Below are 25,238 nucleotides of genomic sequence, written 5' to 3' on the forward strand. Positions count from 1 at the left end.
AGGCTAAGGTAACTCAGAGATATCTTATTAATATGATGTGTTGTGCCTAAAGATTCTGAGTTGTAGGTTGTTCCTGAGAATTTTTATAAATCTATTACTAATTAATTAATGAGTCATTGATTGTTTAATTTCCTAATTTAAGAAGGATCTTGCTCTTCAATATTTCAAATGAAGCTGAGGAGACTTGTGATAGGATGATAAACAGGGCTTGGAACAATACAGTGAATCTGAGAATGCAAATACAGAAGTGGTACTGCCCCATGTGGGTGAAATCCTCAGACATTTTCATTCCTTGCCAAGTATGAGCATTTTGTAGCACCTCAGTAATAAGATGGACAAAATTTTTGAAAACTCCAAAATTGAGACTGAAGGATGAGCAACAGTTTGTGTAAACTCAACATTTGGAAATTAAATTATATTAAATAAAATTTATATTATGATCTATTTCCTTGTTAGCAGAGGCTAAAATGGTTTTGCCTGGGGATGGTGGGGAGTTCTGGTTGTGTTTGGCTTTGCTTTTTTGTGTGCATGTATGTTTTGTATTGTGTTTTTGTTATTGTTTTGCAGTAAAGAGAGCTAACAATGCAAGTAAAGAGACAAAAACATAAAAACATAACAACATCTTCCGTATCTTCTGTTTCAAGAGAGGAGTAGAGCCAGGAATTTCTCTAGCCAACAGTGAAAGTCAGATGTGAATCATTGCTTATGACAGAAAAGCAGGAAGAAGAGAGAAAAAAGTAAAACAAAACAAATGCAGACCCATTATTGTCAGACAGTTCAATTCTGTAGAATCTATTTCCAATCCTGGCACATAATTTCCTTCCTAAGGATCTCCAGCTCAGTAAATTATAATTTGTATAGTGCTTTGGGGGGTGATAAATTGCTCTGATGAACATTATCACAGATACAGCCTATCACAAAATCAGTTTTATGTTGCACCAGTATTAATTAGATCTCTTACTTCTTCAGTGTTGCAGACCTTACTATCTACTCAGTAATCTCTAAAGAATACAAATACATCCTCAATGGATATTGAACACTTGAATTCTGAGCTCTAAACAGAGCTCATTCTTAAACTGTATGCAAATCATTTCTTGCTCTGCATTCTTTAAGGAAGTAATGATTCTGACAGATCCATTGGCCTAAAGATTTTCAATGTAATAAAGTAGTAAAAGCAGAAATCCAATAAAAAGAATTTATATTTCTTATCACTTTCTTTATACAATAAACATCCAATTGGATAACATTTCCAGTACTCTACAATAAACAGTATTTTTGTTCTAATTAATTATACATGATAGTAGAGTGCATTTTGATATATTATACATGTATGGAGTATACTTCTCATTATTCTGATTGTACATGATGTAGAATTATATTGGTCATGTAGTAATAGATACACAAAGGATAGTAATGTCCAATTAATTATACCATCTTTTCTATTCCCATTCTACCTCCTTTCCCTTCATTCCCTATTGTCTAAACCAAAGTACTTCTATTCTTCCCTAAACCCCTTCCCTGATTTTTTTTGTGAATTAGCATCCACATATCAGAGAAAACATATAGCCTTTGGTTTTTTGGAATTGGCTTATTTTATTTAGCATGATAATGCAGTTCCATCCATTTACTGGCAAATGCCATAATTTCGTTCTCAGTTATGGCTGAGTAATTTTCAATAATGTATATATACCACATTTTCTTTATCAGTTCTTCTGTTGAAAGGCATCTATGTTGATTCCATTGTTTAGCTATTGTGAATTGAGCTGATACAAACATTAATGTGGCTGCATATCTGTAGTATGTTGATTTTAAGTTCTTTGGATATAGACCAAGAAGTGGGATAACTGGTGGTTCCATTTCAAGTTTTCTGAGGAATTGCCATAGTGCTTACTAGAGTGGTTTCGCCAATTTGCAATCCCATCAGAAATGTATGAGTGTACCTTTTCCCTCATACCCTCACTAAAACTTATTATTGCTTGTATTCTTGATAATTGCCATTCTGATTGGAGAGAAATGAAATCTCAATGTAGTTTTATTTTTCATTTCTCTAATTGCTAGAGATGTAGAACATTTTTTCATATATTGTTGACCAACTGTATTTCTTCTTCCATGAAGCATATGTTCAGTTCCTTAGCCCATTTATTAATTGGGTTATTTGCTTTTTTTGAGTTAAGTTTTTTGAGTTCTTTATATATCCTGGAAATTAATGTTCTACCTGAGGTGCAGGTGGCAAAGATTTTCTTCTCTTCTGTACACAGGCTCTCTCTTCACATTACTGATTGTTTCCTTTCCTGTGAAGAAGCTCTTTAGTTTGATTCCATCCCATTTATTGATTTTTTATTTTAATTCTTGCTCTTTAGAAATATTGTGAAGGAAGTCAGTTTCTAAGGTGATACGATGTAGATTTGGGTCTACTTTTTCTTTTATTAGGAGCAGGGTCGATATTCTAATGTCAAAGTCCTTGACCACTTTGAGTTTTGTGCAGGGTGAAAGATAGACTTTTAATTTCATTTGTTGCATATGGATTTCTAGCTTTCCCACCACCATTTGTTGAAGAGGCTATCTTTTCACCAATGTATATTTATGATGCATTTTTCTAGCATCATATAACCTATATTTATATAGTTGTCTATATCTCTTCTATTCTGTACCATTGCTCTACATGTCTGTTTGGGTGCCAATACAATACAATTTTTGTTACTATAGCTCTTTAGTATAACTTAGGATGTGGCATTGTGATGCCTTCTGCTTCACTTTTGTTGCTAAGAATTGCTTGGTCTAGTCTGGGTCTTTCATTTTTCCAAATAAATTTCATTTTTGCATTTTCTATTTCTATGAAGAATGTCATTGGAATTTTAATAAGAATTGCTGTAAATCTGTATAACACTTTTGGTGGTATGACCATTTTTGACAATGTCAATTCTGCCTATCCAAGAGCATGAGAGATCTTTCCGTCTTCTAAAGTCTGCTTCAACTTCTTTCCTGTAGTCTTTATTTTAGAGATCTTTCACCTCGTTTGTCAGATTGACTCCCAGATATTTTTTGAGGCTGTTGTGAATAGGGGAGTTTTCCTAATTTTGCTTGCAGTAAATTTATCACACATTAAATTTATGGGTGTTAATCTTATATCCCACTACTTTGTTGAATTCATTTATTAGTTTTAGAAGTTTTCTGGTGGAATTTTTGGTATTCTAGATATAGAATACTGTCATCAGCAAATAGGGTTAGTTTATGTTCTTCTTTTTCTATTTGTATCCCTTTGATTTCTTTCTTCTAATTGTTCTGACTAGAGTTTCCAGGACAATGTTGGATAAAAGTGGTAAGAGAGGACTTCTTGTCTTGTTCCCATTTTTAGAGGGAATTATTTCAATTCTTCCATTTAGAATGATGTTGGCCTTGGGTGTTTCATAGGTAGCTCTTACAATGTTGAGTTATGTTTCTACTGTCCCTAGTTTTTCTAGTGTTTTAAACATTAAGTGTTGCTGCGTTTGTCAAATGCTTTGTCTACATCTATTGAAATAATTATATTATTCTTGTATTTATGTCTATTGATGTGATGGATTACGTTTATTGATTTCCATATGTTGAACCAAACTTGCATCCCTGGAGTGAACCCCACTTGATAATGATGCACTAACTTTTTAAATGCTTTTTGTATGTGATTTGCCAGAATTTTATTGAGAATTTTGGCGTCTATGTTAATCAGAATATAGGTCTGAACTTTTTTTCCTTGATGTGTCTTTGTTGGATTTTGGTATCAGGGTGATAATAGCTTCATATAATGAGTTTGGAGGGTTCCACCCTTTTTTATTTCATGTAATAATTTGAGTATTTGTGTCAATTTTTCTTTGAAGGTATTGTAGAACTTGGCTGAGAATCCATCTGGTCCTGGACTTCTCTTTGTTAATAGGCTTTTGATGGCATCTTCTATTTCATTGCTTAAAACTATCTATATAAATTTTCTATGTCCTCCTGTTTCAGTTTGAGTAGGTCATATGTCTCCAGAAATTTGTCAATGTCTTCACAATTTTCTATTTTCTTGGAGCACAAATTTTCAAAATGGTTTCTGAATATCATCTGTATTTCAATAATATCCATCCTAATTTTCCTTACTCATCACAACTTTTATTAATTTAAGTTTTCACTTCTTCTTCATTAACATGGTTAAAGGTTTATCCATTTTACTTATTTTTTCTAAGAACCAACTTTTTGTTTTGTAAATTTTTTGAAATATTTATTTTGTTTCAATTTCATTGATTTCAGCTCTGATATTAATTATTTACTGTCATTTATTGGTTTAGTGTTGATTCTTTCTTCTTTATCTAGGGCTTTGAGATGTAATAGTAGGTTATTTATTGGCTCTTTTCTTTTTTTTATAACTTTATTGAGGTAAAATTTACATGCAATAAGCTACACATACTTAGAGGATATAATTTGATGAGTTTGATTAGAAAAAGCATTAATGGGATATAACTGACAAACAAAAACTCAACATATTCAAAGTATAGAATTTGACAAATTTTGACATAAGTATATATTCATGAAATCTTTACCATAATCAAGGTAATTTAACATACATAACTCTCAACTGTTTCCTTATACTTCCTGTATTGCTCCTTCCTTCCTCCATTTCCTTACTCTGACCACCTCCCTCTCTATACCCAGGTAACAACAGATTGGCTTTCTATCACTGTAGAATAGTTTATAGAATTTTCTAGAATTTTATGTTAATGGAATTATACAGTTATGTATTCTTTTTTCTTTTTTTTTATTGGTTGTTCACAACATTACAAAGTTCTTGACATATCATATTTCATACATTAGATTGATGTGAGTTATGAACTCCCAATTTTTACCCCAAATGCAGATTGCAGAATCACATCGCTTACACATCCACAATTTTACATAATGCCCTAATAGTAATTGTTGTATTCTGCTACCTTTCCTATCCCCTACTATCCCCCCTCCCCTCCCCTCCCAACTTCTCTCTCTACCCCATCTACTGTAATTCATTTCTCTCTTTGTTTATTTTCCCATTCCCCTCACAACCTCTTATATGTAATTTTGTTTAGCAATGAGGGTCTCCCTTCATTTCCATGCAATTTCCCTTTTCTCTCCCTTTCCCTCCCATCTCAAGTCTCTGTTTAATGTTAATCTTTTCTTCTTACTCTTCCTCCCTGCTCTGTTCATAGTTGCTCTCATTATATCAAAGAAGACATTTGGTATTTGTTTTTTAGGGTTTGGCTAGCTTCACTAAGCATAATCTGCTCTAGTGCCATCCATTTCCCTGAAAATTCTATGATTTTGTCATTTTTTATTGCTGCATAGTACTCCATTGTGTATAGATGCCACATTTTTTTTATCCATTCATCTATTGAAGGGCATCTGGGTTGGTTCCACAGTCTAGCTATTGTGAATTGTGCTGCTATGAACATCGATGTGGCAATGTCCCTGTAGCATGTGAGCTCAATGAAATGAACTTTCTTCTTCGAACTCCTTCAGAGTGTCCAAGAGATTTTGATGTGGTGTGGCTATTTTCATTTACTTCTAAGTATTTTTTATATTTCATTCCTGATTTCTTCTGGTATCTATTGGTCATTTGATAGTGGATTAGTTAGTCTCCAGGTGTTAGAATTGCTTCTATATTTTATTTTATCTTTGATTTCTAATTTCATTCCATTATGAACTGATAGAATGCAAGACATAATCTTTATTTTTCAAATTTTATTTCAGTTGCTCCATGGCATAAAATATGTGTATTTTAGAGAAAAAAATGCATGCTGCTGTGAAAATTGCATTCGATCAGTGATAGACAAAATTTATATATCATGTCTGTTATGTCTTAATTATTGATTGTATTATTTATATCTATAGTCTCTTTATTTAGTTTTGTTAGAAGGATCTCTTTGGTGGTGATAGAGGTGTGTTAAAATCACCCAGTATTATTGTGTTATTATCTATTTGATTCTTGAAATTGAGAAGGTTTTGTTTGATATACATAGATGTTTCATTGTTTGGATGGGCATAAATATTTATGTTTGTTATTTATTGATGTATAATTCTTTAAGCAATATGAAATGCCCTTCTTTGTTCTTCTTATTAAATTTGGCTTGAAGTTCACTTTATCTGATATGAGAAGAGACACCCTTGCTTATTTATGCAACCCATGTGAGTGATATGTTTTTCCCCATCCTTTCACCTTTAGTCTGTGGGTGTATTTGCCTATGAGATGAGTTTCTTGGAAACAGCATAGTGTTGGGTCTTGTTTTTTAATGCAATCTGCCAGGCTATGTCTTCTGAGTGATGAGTTTAGGCCATTTACTCTTAAGGTTATTATTGAGGTATGATTTGTATTCCCAGTAATTTTTGCTTCATTTCTGCTTTTTAAACTGTATTAGTTTCTCCTTTGGTTGACTATTCCTTTAGTGCAGTTTCTCCCTTTGCTGGTTTTCACTTTATTTTTTCCATTTCATCTTTATGGAATATTTTGCTGAGAATGTTCTATACTGCAGGCTTTCTAGTTCTGAATTATTCTAACTTTTGTTTATTATGAAAGATTTTTATTTCTTCTTCAAATTTGAAGCTTAACTTTTCTAGTCATAGAATTATTGGGGGGCATGCATTTTTATTCAGAGCTTGGTATATATTATTCCAAGACCTGTTACCGTTGAGGGTCTGGATTGAGAAATCAGCTGAGAACCGAATTAGTTTCCCCTAAATATAATCTGACATATATTTCTGGCAGCCTTTAAAATTCTATCCTTATTCTGTATGTTAGGTATTTTCATAATAATGTACCTTGGTGTGGGTCAGTCATACTTTTTTACATTCTGCATCCTGTAAGCCTCATCTATTTGATTTTCCATTTCATTATTTAAGTGTGAAAATTTTTCTGATATGATTTCATTGAAAAGATTATACACTTTTTGGTTTATATCTCTGCACCTTCATCTGTCCTGATAAATATTAAAGTTGGTCTTTTCATGTTATCCTATATTTCTTGAAGATGTTCTGTTCATGTTCTCTGAGTACCTTCTCTCCATTTTCAACTTTATTTTCAAAACAACATATTTTGTCTTCATTGACTGAAGTTCTGCCTTTAAAGTGGTCTTGTCTGTTGGTGATGCTTTCCATTGGATTTTCAATTAGGTTTATTGATTCTTTCATTTTAAGAATTTCTACTTTTTTAAAACATTTCTACTATTTGTTTATTGAAGTGATTTTTTCACCTCCTGATTTTTTATCTCTGATTTCACCCCTTACATCATCCTCTACTACATGGGTTAGTTTAACTATGTACACTTTGAACTCCTTCTTTGAAATTTCTTCCACTGTTGTGTCAATGGATTATATTAGTATACATCTTGTTTAATTTGGGGAGATTTGTTCCATTATTTTTTTATGCTGTCTGTGTGTCTACCCATCTAACAATATTGATCTGAGGAAGTACAGTGTCTACTCTATAGACTTATGTTGTCCCTGAATGTTTCCAGTACCTTTCCTTTAAGGGGGAGACAAATAATAACAGCAATAAATGCAAGCAATATACAGCCGTAAATCAAAGAGCTACTACTTGGATGTCCACAGTTTGGTCTCAATAAACAGAAAAGGTGTGTTGAGTTATTGCCTACAATAAAAATAACAAGTTTGCAAAAGGGCCAACAATTTCAAATGGTGGACAATGAGAGAACAGAGGTGGTGTAGGATGTGATGTTTATGAGGAAGGAAGAGAGAAGATATAAATAAAAAATTACAGGAACATTGAAAAAGGGAGTAATTGAGATTGATTGTTAGCTGAGAAAAGAGAGAAACAAATGCAAAGGAAACAGATGTGAGGTGAAAATATATAAAATAAAACTAAAAGTAGAAAGAAAAAAGTGTAAATAAAAGAGTACATAACAAACTGAAATATACTATTCAGATATCCCGGTCCTCAATAAAATGGTGCATGAAAAATAATTGGTTTTGAAAATGGTATAAATGTGACAGAAAAAAAGAAAAGAAAGAAAAAATCTTGATGAAAGATGGAACAATTGTTTCCATTAGAGTTCAAAAGTTTTTCAGCTTCCCTTATCAACAGTTTGGTGGGGGTTGTCTGGAGTTTGATGCTTATTTCATCCTCAGGGTAGGTGGGGTTGCTAGGGTTAAAGGGTCAATCCTGGAGGCAGAACTACTGGAGGTGGCATGTAGACTTACATATGCTTCAGTCCTTTCACTGAATGCCAATTGGTGTGGAGATTTTAAGTCAGTGATCATCTAGAGCCCAGCAATTGCTGGTCCGCACTGGAATACTCCATTCCAGGAATCTCCTTTGGGTTCCACTTATGTGATGTAAGATCCTGTTCTTAGTTCACTATATTACCTGCAGGTCTCACAATTCCGAGTCTCTGGTTTAATCTCCAAACTCAATCTTTCTTGCCCACGCCCTTTCAAATTCCTGGTCAGGCGCTCTTCTCCCAGCTGGTCCTGAGGGCTAGGCTCCAGGACCTGCAGGCTGGGCATGGTGGCTAGGTAACACGTGCGGAAAGTTGAGGCCCAGCCATTTGGGGAGCCCAGCTGTTTTGCACTGGCTAGATCAAGGCTCGGCACTGGGACCCATGAGCTGGCTGTGAAACAGTGAGGGATCATGCTGGTTGGGGGCCTGGAAAGTTTGGGAGATTGGGGCTTGGGACCCTGGAGGGCCTTCTTAGGTGGTAGACTGATGCAGACCTGGTGGGACCTGGGACTGATGAATGCCAGACTGAGGAGGGAGTCAAAAACAAGGTTGGTGCCATGACTAGGTGAGTACCAGCCTGAGTGGGCCCCAAGAACACAGTGGGTACCAGATTGACTGTCTCGGTGAGCTGAGAGCAAAATGTCCTCAGACCTTCTGACTACAATATGCTGAACCAGCCCTGTAACATACAGAGCTGAGGACCTCCCCAGCTCAATGAGACCAGAGGCTTGATGTGACTTACAGGGCTGGTTGATTAATGTAGGGATATCCGGGCGTTTTTATGATACTATTGAATATTACAAAGACATATTTGTCAGATAAGCAAGACTATGCATTAATTCTGGTAGGAATTTGTTTTAGGAAATTGATATATTTCATATAAAATGTAAATGAAAGAATAAAATATAAGAATAAACCATTTAAATTTTAAAACAAGGGATAGACTTTACTAGATACTAAGAAGTTTCAATCTATAATAATAGAAAAAGTGATTTGTTAATGGAAAAAACATTGGAAGAAAGAGCAAATGAAAAACTGAGAATACAGAGCTCAGCAATAGGTCTTTATCTAAAAGGAAACTTGACATTTGCATCAGTGGGCCCCATAAATCAATATATAAAGGATGAATGATTGTTCTGACAGTGGTATTAGGGAAATGCTCACTTCATGAAGAAAAATAAAACCATTTTCCACATGGTTCTACACAGATAGGGAGATAATGGTGGATAAAAGATGAAAATATAATGATAGAACTAAACAATTTTTTGCATTAAATTTATACAGTGTTATGTAATATTGTAATATTGATTTCTTTTGTTTTTGTCAAAATTAGTAATTTATCTTTTGCAAGGTTACTGGTAACTAACAACATTCCTATAAAAATAGAAAATGGTGGAAAATATTTAAAGTGTTAAAACCTTCTGCAATGATGGAAATTCAGTCATTGAGATCATAAAATATGACCAGTGAAGCTGAGAAATAAAAATTATATTGTATTTATATTAAATAATTTATGTTAAAGTAGCCAAAGGTGCCTATGGCCTACACATTAAGTAGTGGAGGTGCTACAATAGAAATGGAATACTTGAAAACTGACTAGAATTAAAATAAAAATCCAAATAGAAAAATGGGTGGAAATGTGAAAAAAATAAGTTACAGAACAATAAAACCCAAAGTTGCATATGATAAGATTCTTAAACCCACAAGTAATCATTGATATGCAAGTGCACATGAAAAGAAATTTTGAAAAAAATATAAAATTGATTAATTTCAACTAGAATTAAGAATAGAAGAAATTCCATTCATTGATAATGAAGTTGTAGATTTGCATCCTTTCTGTAGTGCTATCTAGAAGAACCTAGGTAATTTTGGTATAGGCATATTACCTGTCCATGCCAAATGGGTCAATGTGAAAATGTGAACAAAAATATTGCCTGAAGTAATATTTATGAAGCAAGCATGTTGAAAGCAATTAAAAGATACAATCATGGGGCCATTGATAGGTCATATGTAGTGATATATATCTGCTGATTTTCATCATTGTTTTTCATTTCATTTCATCATTATTTTAATAATATATATGTATGTATATATATATATATATATATATATATATATATATATATATATATATATAATACAGCAGTCAGAAGCAGTAGATTAATTGTTCACATATAGCAACATGGATCAATCTTAATAATAATATTTCAAACTGTATCTAAAATATGGCTACCCACTAGATTCAAGCCAGCATCATATGACTGTGATTAGTTCTTCTTGTCCCGTTTTGCTCTTGTCTCCAAACATTTATCTGCAATACAATATCCAGAGTGATTTTTTTTAAACTGATAACATTGGAGGTGGGCAAATAGCTCAATGGTAGAATGCTTGCCTAGCATGCATGAGGTACTGGACTTGATTCCCAGCACAACAAAAGGAAAAGAAAATACTACTGAACCCTTTGATCCAAGAAAATGGTGGATTTGTAAATCCATCCACCTTTCTTTGTTCCAGGAAATGACACTGAGATTGGATGAGACTCTTGGATGTTCTCCTTGTTTACTGATGACACAAATCCTCCAAATTTCCATTATTTTCTTCTGAAATGATTAGCTAGTCTTTTTATACATAACAATCAGTCTGAGCAAAATGTCTGACCTGAGCAACCTTTGGTTTTGCTTCTTTCTTTTCCTAAACTTCTAAACACATCCCTCCTCACTCTGTGCTATTATGGAGCTTTTTCGAAAGAACCTTCCTAAGAATTGGCTGAGCTCAAGGAAAATCATTCTCTGATCACCCCATTCCTCTGTTGTCCTATTTTTCATTCCCCATAAAAGAACTTTTTCTTTTACCCAACCTCTGAGTCTCCTCCTCCTAATGTAAAAGTCTTCCTTGCCTTGTTTCATGTAAATGCTGTCCTATTTAAATCCAGACCTTTTATAACTTGAGAAAACATACAGCACATCACATCACTGTCCTCCCCAAGAATTTTCCACGGCTCCCACTATTCAGAGTCAAATCAGAGATCTTCCAAGAGTCAACATGCAAATACTTTAAATTAGGGTGTAAAAGGCTTCAGATCACCGAAGTGGATGAAGCATAGAGGTTTTTTGGTTTTGTTTTTCCTTTTGAGAATCTATATCTTATTTGTAGACTTAATATTTTGATTAAGTTCTTTGCAGATTTTGAAATATCTCTTGTGACTTGTTCCTTAGAACATATTTAAACATTAGAGAGTTCTTCCCTTTTGGTTTATATTTTTATTTCCTATAATGAAGCCTCTTTCTCCATTTCCACAGCCTTCTCAAATGTCCAACATTCCTTTAAAATATGACAAATGTTCTTAATTCGTTATTTTTTTCTGACGATAATAGCTGAAACATTTCACATTGGTATTTTTCATTATGTCAGAATAGATATTAAGATATGAACTATTATTGACAATAGAAAAATGTCATTTTAACTATAGATAAAAATGTATTTCTCCCATAGAATTTGTCTCAAACTCACCAAAAGGAAGGAAAAATGGAGATGCTTATTTGGTATCCGATGAGCCTACACATTCTAGTTAATTATTCTAAGAGATAACAAGCAAATATCAAACTATTCAGAGAAACTGCTCATAACTGTACCTTTCATACACTAAAGATATAGAGTAACATTGAAAACAAAATCAGGAAACAAAAAATAACAAAAATCTCTCCAATAAGACTCCCAAGTAGGAAAAAATCTTTTTTTATGCTTGTGATCATATTTAATCTAAATTTTGTAAACTTTCTATATATTTTATATAATGCTTTTCCATTCATATGAAGGCTGAGTTAAACACTAATCAGTGCCTAGGTAAGCTTTCAGTGAGAAGACGGTCTCTAAAAGAATGTGGTAACAAAGGAAATGGACAGGGATTAGATCACATCCCTTATCTCCAACCTTTAGGAGCGAATCTAAACAGTGACCTTGGTTGTAAAGTAAAGAAATGTATTCATAAAACTGAAGAAGTCCACCTGTGCAGCCTGCTTAGTGCAACCTATTCCGCACATTTCCTCCACTTGTAGGCATGGTGTGATCCTCCATTGTATGCCAGCTGGCCTACCACTGCCCAGGAATAAGTAATAAAATATCCAAAACCTCTTGGTTGAGTCCTCCAAGTTTGTTTTTAGGCAGCCATTTTCATTGCTGTGACCAAAATACCTGACAGGACCAATATAAAGGAAAGGAACTTGATTTGAGAATCAAGGTTTCAGAGTTCACAGTTCCTAGAAGTCTGAATTCATTGCTCTGGGCTTGAGGCAAGGAACAACAGCATGAGAGAAGGGTGTAGCAGAGGAAAACAGTTCAGAATATGGCAATCATGAATCAGAGAGAATATCACTCACCAGGGACAAAATATAAACAAAAAATCCACACCTCTACAGCTGGATTTCCTCCATCTACCCCCTACCTGCCTATAGTTACTGCCCAGCTAATCCATATCAATGGATGATTGCACTGATTTGGGTAAAGCTCTCATAATCCAGTCATTTCACCTTTAAAGTTTTTTTTGCATTGTCTTACATGTGAGCCTTTGGGGGATACCCCATATCTAAACCATGACAAAGTTATATTTCTTTTGGGTTGGAAAATAATATGGTGGGATCATTGCAGCCTCAGGATTGAACAGAATTTTATTTACGTAACTGAGTTTATAGAAATTTAACAAGAAAGAAAGTTATAGCAGTGAGGATTGAGTCTGGTGAATAAACTACTTTGTTTCCCAGACTAACATTGGGAAAAGAATTTCTATTCAACATCAGTAAATTAAAGAGTATGGAACAGCTAATGACAGCTCTTTTTACTTCTTAAGTTTTGTAATGTGTAAAGATCATATGCTCATAATGCAAATTTCCAATGCATGCTGGAAATTCTGAAATGTCTAAAATGGCTCCTGGGATCTTTATTTTTCAGCTCAGGTTATCTTGACACAGATGCTCTATTTAAATCATATAATGAATACATTTTTGAAAAATAATGCCATAGCAATTACTGTAAAACAAATTTTACACTGATTTCGTACACATTCAAATGTCCCTGCATATCTAGCTTTTAGATCATGCTTACTGATACTGTTAAACAGTGGTCCTGAACAACATACATTCATGACTCAACTTCCCCCGAACTGTTACCTTATTTGGAAAAAAAAAATAGGTTCTTTGTAGATATAACCAAGGATCTGGAGAATAGGTTATTCTGGAATCTTTAGGTGAGTCTTAAAATGTTCTTAAAATAGATAAAAGAGATCTAGATAAAAAAAATGTGGGAAAACCCACGTTAAACGAACAGCAGAGACAGGGGATATGTAGCTGTAAGCCAAGGAGTGCCTAGAATATCAGAAGATGAAAAGGGAAGGAAGAATTCCCTGGTGAGCATTCAGAGGGAGGTTGGGTCTGTGACACACTGATTCTGGACTTCTGACCTCCAGGACTGTTAGAAAATGAATTTCTGATGTTATATGCATCCTGGGTTAAAGTAAATTGAATGAAATTCATCAGAATGTAATACATGCACCATGTAAAAAGCTTCTAGTTTATAGATGCTCCAATAACTCAATTTGGTAGAAGTGAATTACTACTATCTTAAACCATACATATTTCTAAACTTCCTGCCTGAATTTGCTTTTACAGAATATTCTATTCAAATAAATAAAATGGGCCTTTCACAAACTTGTCTGACAGGACCTCTCATTCTAGGCATGAAAAACAAAAATGGATAATACAAATCTAAGGAATGGAAAATACAAATAAAGACAGCAGATGAAATGGGATTAGAAAATATATGCCATGCCTGTAATCACAAATGCATGCAGGGAAAAGAATTAAAAGAGTCTAAACTCAAATAAAGTCTAAACTCAAATAAATGGGGCCAAGTTTTTAAAAAGAAATTAAATTTAACTCTCATTCCCCTAACTCACAGAGCAGTAAAAATGATTCAATAACTTCTTAAGTACTTCTCTAGAACCAGTTATCCTATAATAATCATACACTATGTATCCTTATGTTCTGAATTTAGGAATAAAGAATAGTGGAGATTCTATTTTTGGAAAGGCAGATAAAATGATGGAAACAATTTTACTAACCTTAGTATAAAGCAATATGATTTCCAAGATCACAGGCCACCTTGGAGAAATACCCTTAAGCACAAAGTCTTCCCACACTAGCATATCATACAGTTGAAAAAAGGTAAACCTGAGCTACTGCAACCGGCAGAATATATGAGAAACTCAGATCAGCTGGCTGAGATAACAATTCAGACATCTGATACTTCCTTCTTCTAATGTCAAGCATGTATAGGTAGTTAGAGGGAAAGAATTTGATTTCTAGGTGTAAAAAGAATAAAGGGTTATTCATCTGTACCTTTAATCTTTGAACCAGTCTTCATATCCCTACAGATGCTCCAAGAACTTGAAACAGATAAAAGGTACAGAGGGTTTCAAGGAAAAACTCTCAAATTCACCAAATATTCATTCATAAAATGATTCTGCCTCAGAATAACCTACAATACCAGTGTTATTCTCCTGCTTTCCTTCTTCAACTTTATCTCACCACCACCAAAAAAAAAAAAAATCATTAATCTTATTATGGTGTACTTACCAGATTACCAAAGTGGTAATTGTAATTATAAATGCCAGTGAGGAACTCCATTATTCAAGGATCCATAAACTCATCTTATCTCACAATTTTAAAGAAAATTTATAAAAACACATGTTAAGATTAAAAATGTGCTATCAAAAATATTTCATTAGGTTAAAGAAGGTGACTTTAAATGCAAGAAGAGCAGATGAAAAAAAATTTCTTAAAAACCATTTGATAAACCTTGTAAACCTTTTAAAACACCCTTTCCAAACACTGAGAACCAGACTAAATTTAAAACTGAATAAAGTCAAATTCCTTGCTTTCCAAAGATTGAAGGAGTAGAACTTCTGGTTTCATCAAGATGATACATCCCCATTATTTTTAGGTCCCCTTTCTCTACCTTAAAAATAAAGTGATCTGAAAATAATACAGCAAACTGGCATAAGAAGTCTCTGGAAATAGAAAGGAGGTGGGCTGACTGAGGTTCTTGGCACCTGATCTACACTTTGGTGAGCTCCTTGGGTTTCCCTATCACCTCCTATATATGCTGGATATAGTGCTACAGAATCCTACAGCTTAGAGCCACAAACAGGGTACTGAGGGGAGTCAGGTATCGAAATATGTTATATGCCTGTAAGATATGCCACAATGGAGCCTACTATTCTGTATAATTAAAATGCACACACACACAAAAAGAATAGCCTGTTCTTCCCAGGAGAAAAATAGTAAAAGAATGGCTTTACACTTGGAAATGTTTGAAACAATACTTACCTTACTCTATCACAGAATTTACCATCATGCCCACCATTTCAAAATGTCAGTAAAAGCATTGCTTTTTCAAAGCCACAAGGGTGAGAAAGCCTGAAGAGGGGGCTGATCTTCCATCCTCTATCAAGCAGATGTAGGTATTTCTTAGATTGCCCTACTAGGATGCATCAGTGGTCCCCAGCAGCTGATATGGCAAAACTCAATGTAGATACTCACCAATGTGCTCCACCCCTATTCCTGTGTCAGGATGTGCAATGGGGATCTAAGCCTCCTATTTCATCTGACATTTATGAGACTAACAATGTCAGAGATAATAAGTACTCCATGTTCTTCCACCCCTGATATCAATGAGGGCCAAGAGAGCTATATTTCAACCCCTACTTGTCATCACTCAGGAATAGGTGGTATGGGAGGTAGAAATAGTTGGCACTTTGCTTCTCTTCTTTCTTCCTCTAGTATCAGTAGGACTCAGCATATCCCAACTAAGCTATCTTCCCATGTTGCTGCAACAAGTAAGACAATAAAACAATCAGTTCACCTTTGCTTACCTATGCTGCATCAGAGCCAGTGGGGACCTGATTTTAAACCAACTCCAAAGAAATGAAGAAGAGCTGAGGATACAGCTCAGTGAGTGGTACAGTGTTTGCCTAGCATGCATGAAGTTCTGGGTTCAACCCCTAGTACAGATACAAATAAAAATAAAAAAGGATGAGGAAATACAAATCAGGTTCCCATATCCTTTGGGAAAGAAGGAGGAATTGAATTTCTAGGCAACCTTTCTGCAGCAAGATACTATGTGTGAGTCAGTGAGCCGACCTACACACCATCCACAATTCAATTGCCAAAATGGAAGATTGAATAGAATCCATGCCCATAACATAGTACCTCAAATGTCCTGTATACAATGGGAAAATAGCTTTGCACACCAGGAACATTGCAGCATATGATAGTCCACAGAGGCCAAAGCCCAGATGAATAAGAAATTGCAATTATCTAACAAGGATTTTAAACCAGCCATCATAAAATTGCTTCAACAAGCAATTAAGAATTCTCTGGAAACAAAGAAATTGAAGAAAAATCTAATCTAGTTGTCAGTTGATAAATCATTAAAAGTAATTTTTAATGAGAGATCATTATATATTTTTTGGCACATAACTTGGATGAAGTTCACATAATTAAGTTATACTTCCATCATACAATTCCTTGCGATTTCATCAATTTGTTTATGTGAACACATTTTCTCAGAGCTTACACATTTTGAAGAAAAGAGAAGGAATAGAATTTATTTTAAACCATTCTTATTCATGCATTGAAAAATTTTCATCTTCAAATAATTCAATTAATTAATAGACAATAGCACCTATCACATTTTATTAGGTGGCTTGATTCTGGAAATTTTTTGTTTAACAATCATTTACCAAAGTACTAATATATTATATAATTTGTATCAGTTGTATACTAATAAATATTGTAAAGAAAATTCAATCCAGAATACTTCTAAACTTTTCTTTTTTTGGGGGGGGAGGGAGCAGGCAGCAGCATTACCCTGTTACCAAAGTCAGACAAGGATACTGCAAGAGTGTTATAGACCAATATCTTTAATGAGCACAGCTGCAAAAATGTTACAACATTTAGATTCCACTGGACACATTTAAAAGTGTTCTGAAACTAATTGTATTAGAATGTGAATTATTTTACAATATTCTATGAATAACATTATTTGCAACTCTTCAAATAACTTGTGAACATTTTTAGAAATTGAATTGTTAAAATCTAAGGGAGTGGATAACATTTTAAAAATTTTAGGAGAATGGAAGCATGAGTTTAATGACTACTGACTTTACTTCCTAGGGCAAAATGTAAATGCTTAGAAAGCTTTGCCCTCAGAAAACATGTACCAGTTGGGAAAATAAAAGAAGAATGTCTCATGGGAACTCAGCTGATGGAATGAAGAAAGAAAGGAAAGCATGGAGGGATAAAACAAAACAGAATAAAAGCTAAAGAGAGAGGGAAGAAAATCATTGCAAACCATTTTAAGAGTGTTAAATAAGTACCAAGCACTAGCCTAGGATATTATGTAACCACCAACATAAACCTATGAGACAGGTACCATTATAAACTTTATTTCAAAAATTAGGAGACTATAATACAGCAGGTATCTGCATGGCTCTCCAGTAGTAAACCTTTTTTTTTTTTTTAATCAAATGTAAGCTATTTTACTTTAAAATCTTTAGTACTGATCATTGTTGCATGCACAAGGGTTCAAAATGAGCAAGAAAAAAATAGGGATTATATACTAATAGGTAGCATGCATAATAAATGAACAAGTATAACATAATTTTAAGTTATCATAGTATTAGCAAGAAAAATAAAACAGGATAATATGTTGGAGAGTTGAGTGGACAGGTAGGGAAAAAAAAATTATTTTGACTTTGAACCTGAAGAGAGAAAGTCTCATGAAGATCTGTGTGTGGAAAAAAAAAGATAGTTTAAAATGTTTACAATCATTTCAAAACTTTACAACACAGTGCAATAAAAAAAATTATATCAGAGTTGTTCCATTATCTAAATGGGGATCTCATTTTCCATCCCAGGCATGCCCTTTACCATGGTACCAATTGTAATATAATCCACTGGCATCCCTAACATTAGGAGCTCAGTAGTTTCCATCTCCTAAAATCTATATATGGAGAAACATATTTTAATATGCTCATGTAATGGAAAAAGAACAGAAATAAATAAATAGCTTCTTGGTAATAGGCATTTACAAAGTAACATAGAATTCAACCCTAGAATCCCTGATTCTTTATTGGTTATTCTATGATTAAAAAATTAACCTGTGAAAATGAGCTACACAAACTATTAATGATAATTGTCTTATGGTTAAGATTTTGTGGGTGGCTATGTGTGGTTCATTTTGGTTTTTGTTGTTGTTTGTTTGTTTGTTTGCTGGTACTAAAGATTGAACCCAGAGATGGTTTACCACTAAGCCACATTTGTACTTTTTTTCTTTCTCTTTAATTATTTTGAGACAGGTTTCACTAATTTGCTTAGAACCTCTCTAAATTGCTGAGGCTGGCCTTGAAATTAGGCTCCTCCTGCCTCAGTCTCCTGAGGGGCTGGAATTACAGGTGTGCACCACCATGCCCAGCTTCATTTTGTTTCAATGTTTTGTGTTTCTCTGAGTTTGTTTAATATTAAGCTATTCTAAAGAGACAAATATGTGATTTTTGTATGTCAAATAACCTTTGAACTTCTGTTCTCTTACACATTCATTAATTTTGTTTATAAAAAAATACAAAAAATGAGTCAAAACATTTATAGATACAATAGTAATTTCTGTGAGCCTACTGTATGATAAATTAATTATATAAATAAATTATCAGTTGTTATTGAGATGCAAATGAAAACAAAACTTAATACATAATTGACTTGATGCTTAACTATAAATGCTTAAAGGATTGGAAAGAAAATTTCAAAAACACAGTTTCACAATTGAAAAGATATTTTTATTTATTTGTTTTGTATATTCAGATCTCTTTCTTTCCATACTTACCTAAAAGCATTAAAAAAAAAAAAACAGAATATTAACAGGTAATACTTGGTTCTCAAGTATAACTCTAAGCACTCACTCATCCCTGAATTCGTTTAATCCTACATGTGCTTTATTTTACATCCATACACCAAGCTTTCTCAAAGGAGGAGAGAACAGAAACACAAATAACTCAAAGAGGCAGTATGCCCTTCAAGAGGGAATTTGTCAGATTGGGAAGGGCAGCAGCATAGGTTTTCCAGGAGGAAAAAAACAAATCAAACCAAACAAAAACCCTGAGAACTCTTGGACGCTTTGCCATGAGAGTGCCAGTCCCAAAGTGGAGTCTACCTGTGTACCAAGGTTGGGCCAACCATTAACTATTGCATCCTTATCACCATCACCCCTCACCACTATTAAATTCCACATGCCTAGGCATAGGTTCCCTTGTGAGTAATTTAATATTTATTTTTGTAAGAGTAGCTGATCAATAGTTCTTTTCCATAAGATTTTAGATTTTTTAATCACTATGTTTCAGATGTTATGTTTTAATCTTAATTATTCCTTTCAACTCTTTTATTTTTAAATATGCTTTTAAACATATACCCTAAGGCAGCTTTAAATGTCTTGACCTTATGACGTGAAATCATTACTTATTGTTGGTTTTGTCCTAAGGATTTACATTAGATGTTTTTCCTTTAGAGCACTGGCTGAGAGTAGGGGTGGATTTTGATTTTTCCTTTTCTTCATGAGCTCTTAAGTCATCAAAGTACAGTTTAATCTAGAGTTTTATATTTTTTTCTTGCTTAAAGAATGTCTTCAGAGTTACAAAGTCAATGCTAACTCAGCTATTTAGTTAGAAAAAGCATGTCAACAGAGATGCAGGTAAATCTTCAATGTAGAATTTGTTTAAAATAAGTATTATGTGGGCTGGAGTTGTGGCTCAGAGATAGAGTGCTAGCCTAGCATGCAGGAGGCACTGGGTTCAATTCTTAACACCACATACAAACAAATCAAATAAAGGTCCATCATCAACATCAAAAAATTTTAAAAACATAAGTATTATATAAAAATCTTTTGAGTTTTACTTCCTCAGTCACTCCTGGATATCATCCAAATTAATGCTACTAATCAAGTTTTAAGAGAAGAATAATGGCTATGAGGAAATATAACTATGTTGACAGCTAAGCAATAGATATGAGATAGTAAAAGAGCTTAGAAAAGTAATTTTATTTGTGTTCAATTTCATACATTCTAAAATATATACAAAGTTTTAGAAAGGAAGATACCATGATTCTGGAAGGAAAACTCAATTTTGTAAAGATTCAGTTTCTTCTAGGAAAGCCTAGGAAATCAACTATATTAATTGCAGTTATGGAAAATTGTCATCTAAAAAATTAAAATAAAGATAAAGAGGAATGGGATGCCAAGTTTGCAGTAATGAATTTTACCACATCAAGATAGAATAATTAAAGCACCTTGGCACTATGACCAGGTGGATGATGAGGTGATAATAAGAAGTCCGAATATACTCTCCAGGTATGTCTAAGTGTGTTCCATGATACAGATGGTAGAAAGGATGAACTACACAAATAAAATCATGTTGAGAAAATTTAATGCTTAGGGAATATTTTTGTATTGTATATTTATAGAAATTTGAAACAAATTCCAGAAATACTTTAAAGGTACAAGTGTTATTAAAAGTTAGCATTTGTTTAACATTGAGATGGAGTAGGGAAAGTATAAAAAGCTGTTTCTAATAATATTAATAAAACTTAAAGTTTTAAGAGAAAAAAGGTAGTTTTGAACACACAGAATATAAAATGTAGGAAAACATCATCATATGTGCATTTGAACAAACATATGCTCACAGGAAACATTTTATTATTATCACAAATATTTGTATATGAAAACATAAGTATATGTATTTATCAATGAAGTTATTTAAGATTTACAATCTAGGGTAATCAAAAAGATACATTTACAACAAAAATAAAATAGTTTTTCCATCCACTAGATGGAAAAATTTTATATATTCTTAGATCCCATTTACCTAATATGTCTTCAGAGGAATCCATTGAATATCTGCACTTTTAAAATTCAGAAGAATAGCTTCCACACATGAGTACTAAATGAGAAATTCCTGGAAAGGGCCTGGATATATAAATTTTAAATAAACATGATCAGGCAAACTTGGAACCCATGGTCTATATTGAAACTCTGGAAAGATAATGAAATACCTGTGCTAGTTTTCCTATATGTATTTCATTATAGTGAAATACAGTGAGGTAATCAATTTTTAAAGAGAAGAGTCTAACTTTGACTCACTGTTTTGAAGCTGCCAATCCATGATTGATTGGTCCCTTTGCTCTGTGTCTGTGGTGAGGCTGCAGTCATTATGGCAACCATGTATGGAAGAACAAATCCCCTCACCTTATGGCTAGGAAGCAGAAAGTAGAGGAAAGAGGTCTCACAGTTCCTTCCTAGGGTACTCCCTCAATGATGTATAGATCTCCCACTAGGCCCCACCTCTTAAAGTTTTTACCATCTTCCAATAGTACCACTCTGGGAACCCAGCTTTAATAGATGAGCCTTTGGGAGCAATTCAAGATCCAAACTGTAGCAATACCATAAACCGTCAGCAGTATTGTTTTCTTTGTATTAAGATTGAATTAACTTAATTTTATTTATTAAACTCTTGTGTTTTTTTCTCAAGTGCTTCCAAAAAAACATTTATTACTTTTATAGCAAGAAAATACAATAAAGCTACAATAAATATAACAGATGAAAACATGGAAGAAAATGAAAGTTGGAATATATAAAAATGAGAATGCCCTGGTGTAAATAATAACAATTAAAAGTTAAATTAAAAAACTGGAAAAAATATATATATTGAATAATTACATTCACAGACTGATATCTTTAATCTTTAAAAAAATCTCTTACAGCTATACTAAGGAAAAGAAACCAATAAGATAAATGTACAAAGCAAAAAAAAAAAAAAAAAAGAGAGAGAGAGAGAGAAATGAACAAAAATGTAAAAAGATGACCAAAAATATATAAAGTATGCAAGCTCAATAACAGACAATATGATTAAAACATTGTGGTGCCTTTTAAAAGTCAATTCCTTTGAGAGGTTCACTGCCGTATATAGAAAAAGTCTATCAAAAAGCATTTAAATTTATCCAAACTTTAGTTAAGATTCTGGCAATATACACCTAAAGATATAATAGTATATCCACCCATAGGAACCATTCTAAAGAAAGAACCAACCATGTTAACAAAGGTTTATGTATTTAATCTGAAGTATATTAATTAAAATTTGAAAGTATTCACTTTTTCCCCAAAAAAGTTTTTAATATTCATAATGTATGACATCTATAATGCAATTATTTAAATCTCTTTTCAGGGATGTTTAATGACATGGGGAAGTGCTCAGAAGATAATGTTAAAAATAAAATAAGATGCACTGGCTGCTCTGAAAAGCCATCTTTGCATTGTTCCTGGGTCCAGCTCCCCACTTGCCGCAACCACCTCTGCCGCGCTCCTCCTCCTCCGCCGCGGACTCCAGCAGCTTTATCGCCAGAGTCCCTGAACTCTAGTTTCCTTTTTAACCCACTGCATTGGATCACGGGGTGCCCCACCATGTCAGACGCGGCCGTGGACACTAGCTCTGAAATCACCACCAAGGACTTAAAGGAGAAGAATGAGGTTGTGGAGGAGGCAGAGAATGGAAGAGACGCCCCTGCTATTGGGGATGCTAATGAGGAAAATGGGGAGCAGGAGGCTGACAATGAGGTAGATGAAGAAGAGGAAGAGGGTGGTGAGGAAGAGGAGGAGGAGGAGGAAGGTGATGGTGAGGAAGAGGATGGAGATGAAGATGAGGAGGCTGAGGCAGCTACGGGCAAAGGGGCAGCTGAAGATGATGAGGATGATGATGTTGATACCAAGAAGCAGAAGACCCATGAGGATGACTAGACAGCAAAAAAGGAAAAGTTAAACTAAAAATAAAAGGACACCGTGACCTATTCACCCTCCACTTCCTGTCTCAGAATCTAAACGTGGTCACCTTCGAGTAGAGAGGCCCGCCCGCCTGTCCACCAGGGGCAGTGCCACCCGCAGATGACCACTCTTCACCACCCAACCAAAACCACAACGTGAATTTGCAACAGGGGAGGAAAAAAGAACCAAAACTTCCAAGGCCCTGCTTTTTTTCTTAAAAGTACTTTAAAAAAGGAAAATTTGTTTGTATTTTTTATTTACATTTTATATTTTTGTACATATTGTTAGGGGTCAGCCATTTTTAATGATCTCGGATGACCAAACCAGCCTTTGGAGCGTTCTCTGTCCTACTTCTGACTTTACTTGTGGTGTGACCATGTTCATTATAATCTCAAAGGAGAAAAAAAACCTTGTTAAAAAAAGCAAAAAACAACAACAACAAAACAATCTTATTCCGAGCATTCCAGTAACTTTTTTTGTGTATGTACTTTAGCTGTACTATAAGTAGTTGGTTTGTATGAGATGGTTAAAAAGGCCAAAGATAAAAAGTTTTCTTTTTTTTTCCTTTTTTTTGTCTATGAAGTTGCTGTTTATTTTTTTGGCCTGTTTGATGTATGTGTGAAACAATGTTGTCCAACAATAAACCGGAATTTTATTTTGTTGAGTTGTTCTAACAAAAAAAATAAAAATAAAAATAAAATAAGATGCTGAATTGTACATAGAAATTTCCCATTTTTGAAATGTAATATCAGAAATAATCTCTCTGCTAGGTGGTAAATCTGCAGTAGTTTTAATACCTCTCTTTGTAATTTCCTAGAAGGTCTAACTTTTAAATAATTGGGCACATATCAGAAACAAAATAAATACAAAGTAAAAAGACAAAGAAAAATAAAACTATAGAGCAATAGTTTTAATTTTTTACTCAGACAAAAAATATTGCAACACATTTAAATACATTCTTCCTGGATGAAACAATTTGCCAATAAAGATTCAATCTCAGAATGTAAATGGTATTGTTAAGTTATTAACATTCCTTAGATATATTTGTCTTCTTTGGTCAACCAAAATCTGCCTTAGTAGCTTTTTCAGCAGATCAAATTTCTTTGTTGAGAAATACTTTTTCTGTTGTGAAAAACGGACATGATACAGATACAGATATATATATATATATATATATATATATATATATATATATATATATATATATATAGAGAGAGAGAGAGAGAGAGAGAGAGAGATATTCCTAAAACAGAAAAAGTCATTATGGAAACAGATCATTGAAAACTTGAGTTTCCAATAATCCTGAATGGTGGAGAATGTTCTGCTAAATGCTTTGTATTTAGCACTTTTTCTATAAGGATGCATAGCTGATAGAGTTATATTAGATTAAAATACAGAATTTCTGTTCACTCATTCATTTTTCTTAATTTTCTAAGCATCACATACATTAAATGTGTTGAATTGTGAAGGAATATTCAATGAATAAGATATAATACTTGTCCTGGGAAAGATGTAGTTTTCAGGTCATGACACTTTATATATACTATAGAAGAGCCAGTTTTGGTGGCAAATGTCTGTAATTCCAGTGATTCAGAAGGCTTAGCCTGGACAATCACAAGTTTGAGGTCAGCCTCAGTCACTTAGGAAAACACATCTCAAAAATAACCAACTAAATAAAATAAAATAAAAAAAAAAAGAGCTGCTGGGCTGGGTTGTGGCTTATTGGCAGACTGCTTGCCTCACACATGTGAAGCACTGGGTTTCATCCTCAGCACCACATAAAAATAAATAAACAAAATAAACATATTGAGTCCATATATAACTAAAATAATTTTAAAATACATATAAATAAAATAAAAATAAAAATAAAAAGAGCTAGGGATGTAGCTCAGTGGCAAAGTACCCCTGGGTTTAATCCCTAGTACTACACATAAATAAATTACAAAACAAATAAATAAATGCTGTAGAAGTACAAATATCAACATATTTTGACAACAAATATGTTGTCAAAGCATTCTTTGTGTGTGTGTGTGTGTGTGTGTGCGCGCGCGCACGTGTGCACACATTACTAATAATTAAACCTAGGAGTACTAGACCACTGTGCTTCATCCTC

At 33.7% G+C, this 25,238-nt stretch overlaps 1 protein-coding gene across 1 annotated transcript; it reads left to right on the top strand.

The window, feature by feature from the left end:
• Positions 1–22,614: 22,614 nt before the first annotated feature.
• Positions 22,615–23,802, top strand: LOC308631820 (uncharacterized protein). The gene has a single exon (XM_081263303.1). It carries the CDS (start codon positions 22,769–22,771, stop codon positions 23,099–23,101), a length of 333 nt encoding a protein of 110 aa, XP_081119429.1. The 5' UTR covers positions 22,615–22,768; the 3' UTR covers positions 23,102–23,802.
• The last annotated feature ends 1,436 nt before the right edge of the window (positions 23,803–25,238 follow it).

The sequence above is a fragment of the Spermophilus citellus genome (assembly GCF_964194105.1).
Source record: "Spermophilus citellus genome assembly, chromosome: 12".
In the NCBI taxonomy this organism is placed as follows: domain Eukaryota; kingdom Metazoa; phylum Chordata; class Mammalia; order Rodentia; family Sciuridae; genus Spermophilus; species Spermophilus citellus.

Coding starts and splice junctions, on each gene's coding strand:
- LOC308631820 (XM_081263303.1), top strand. CDS start 22,769: ATGTCAGACGCGGCCGTGGACACTAGCTCTGAAATCACCACCAAGGAC.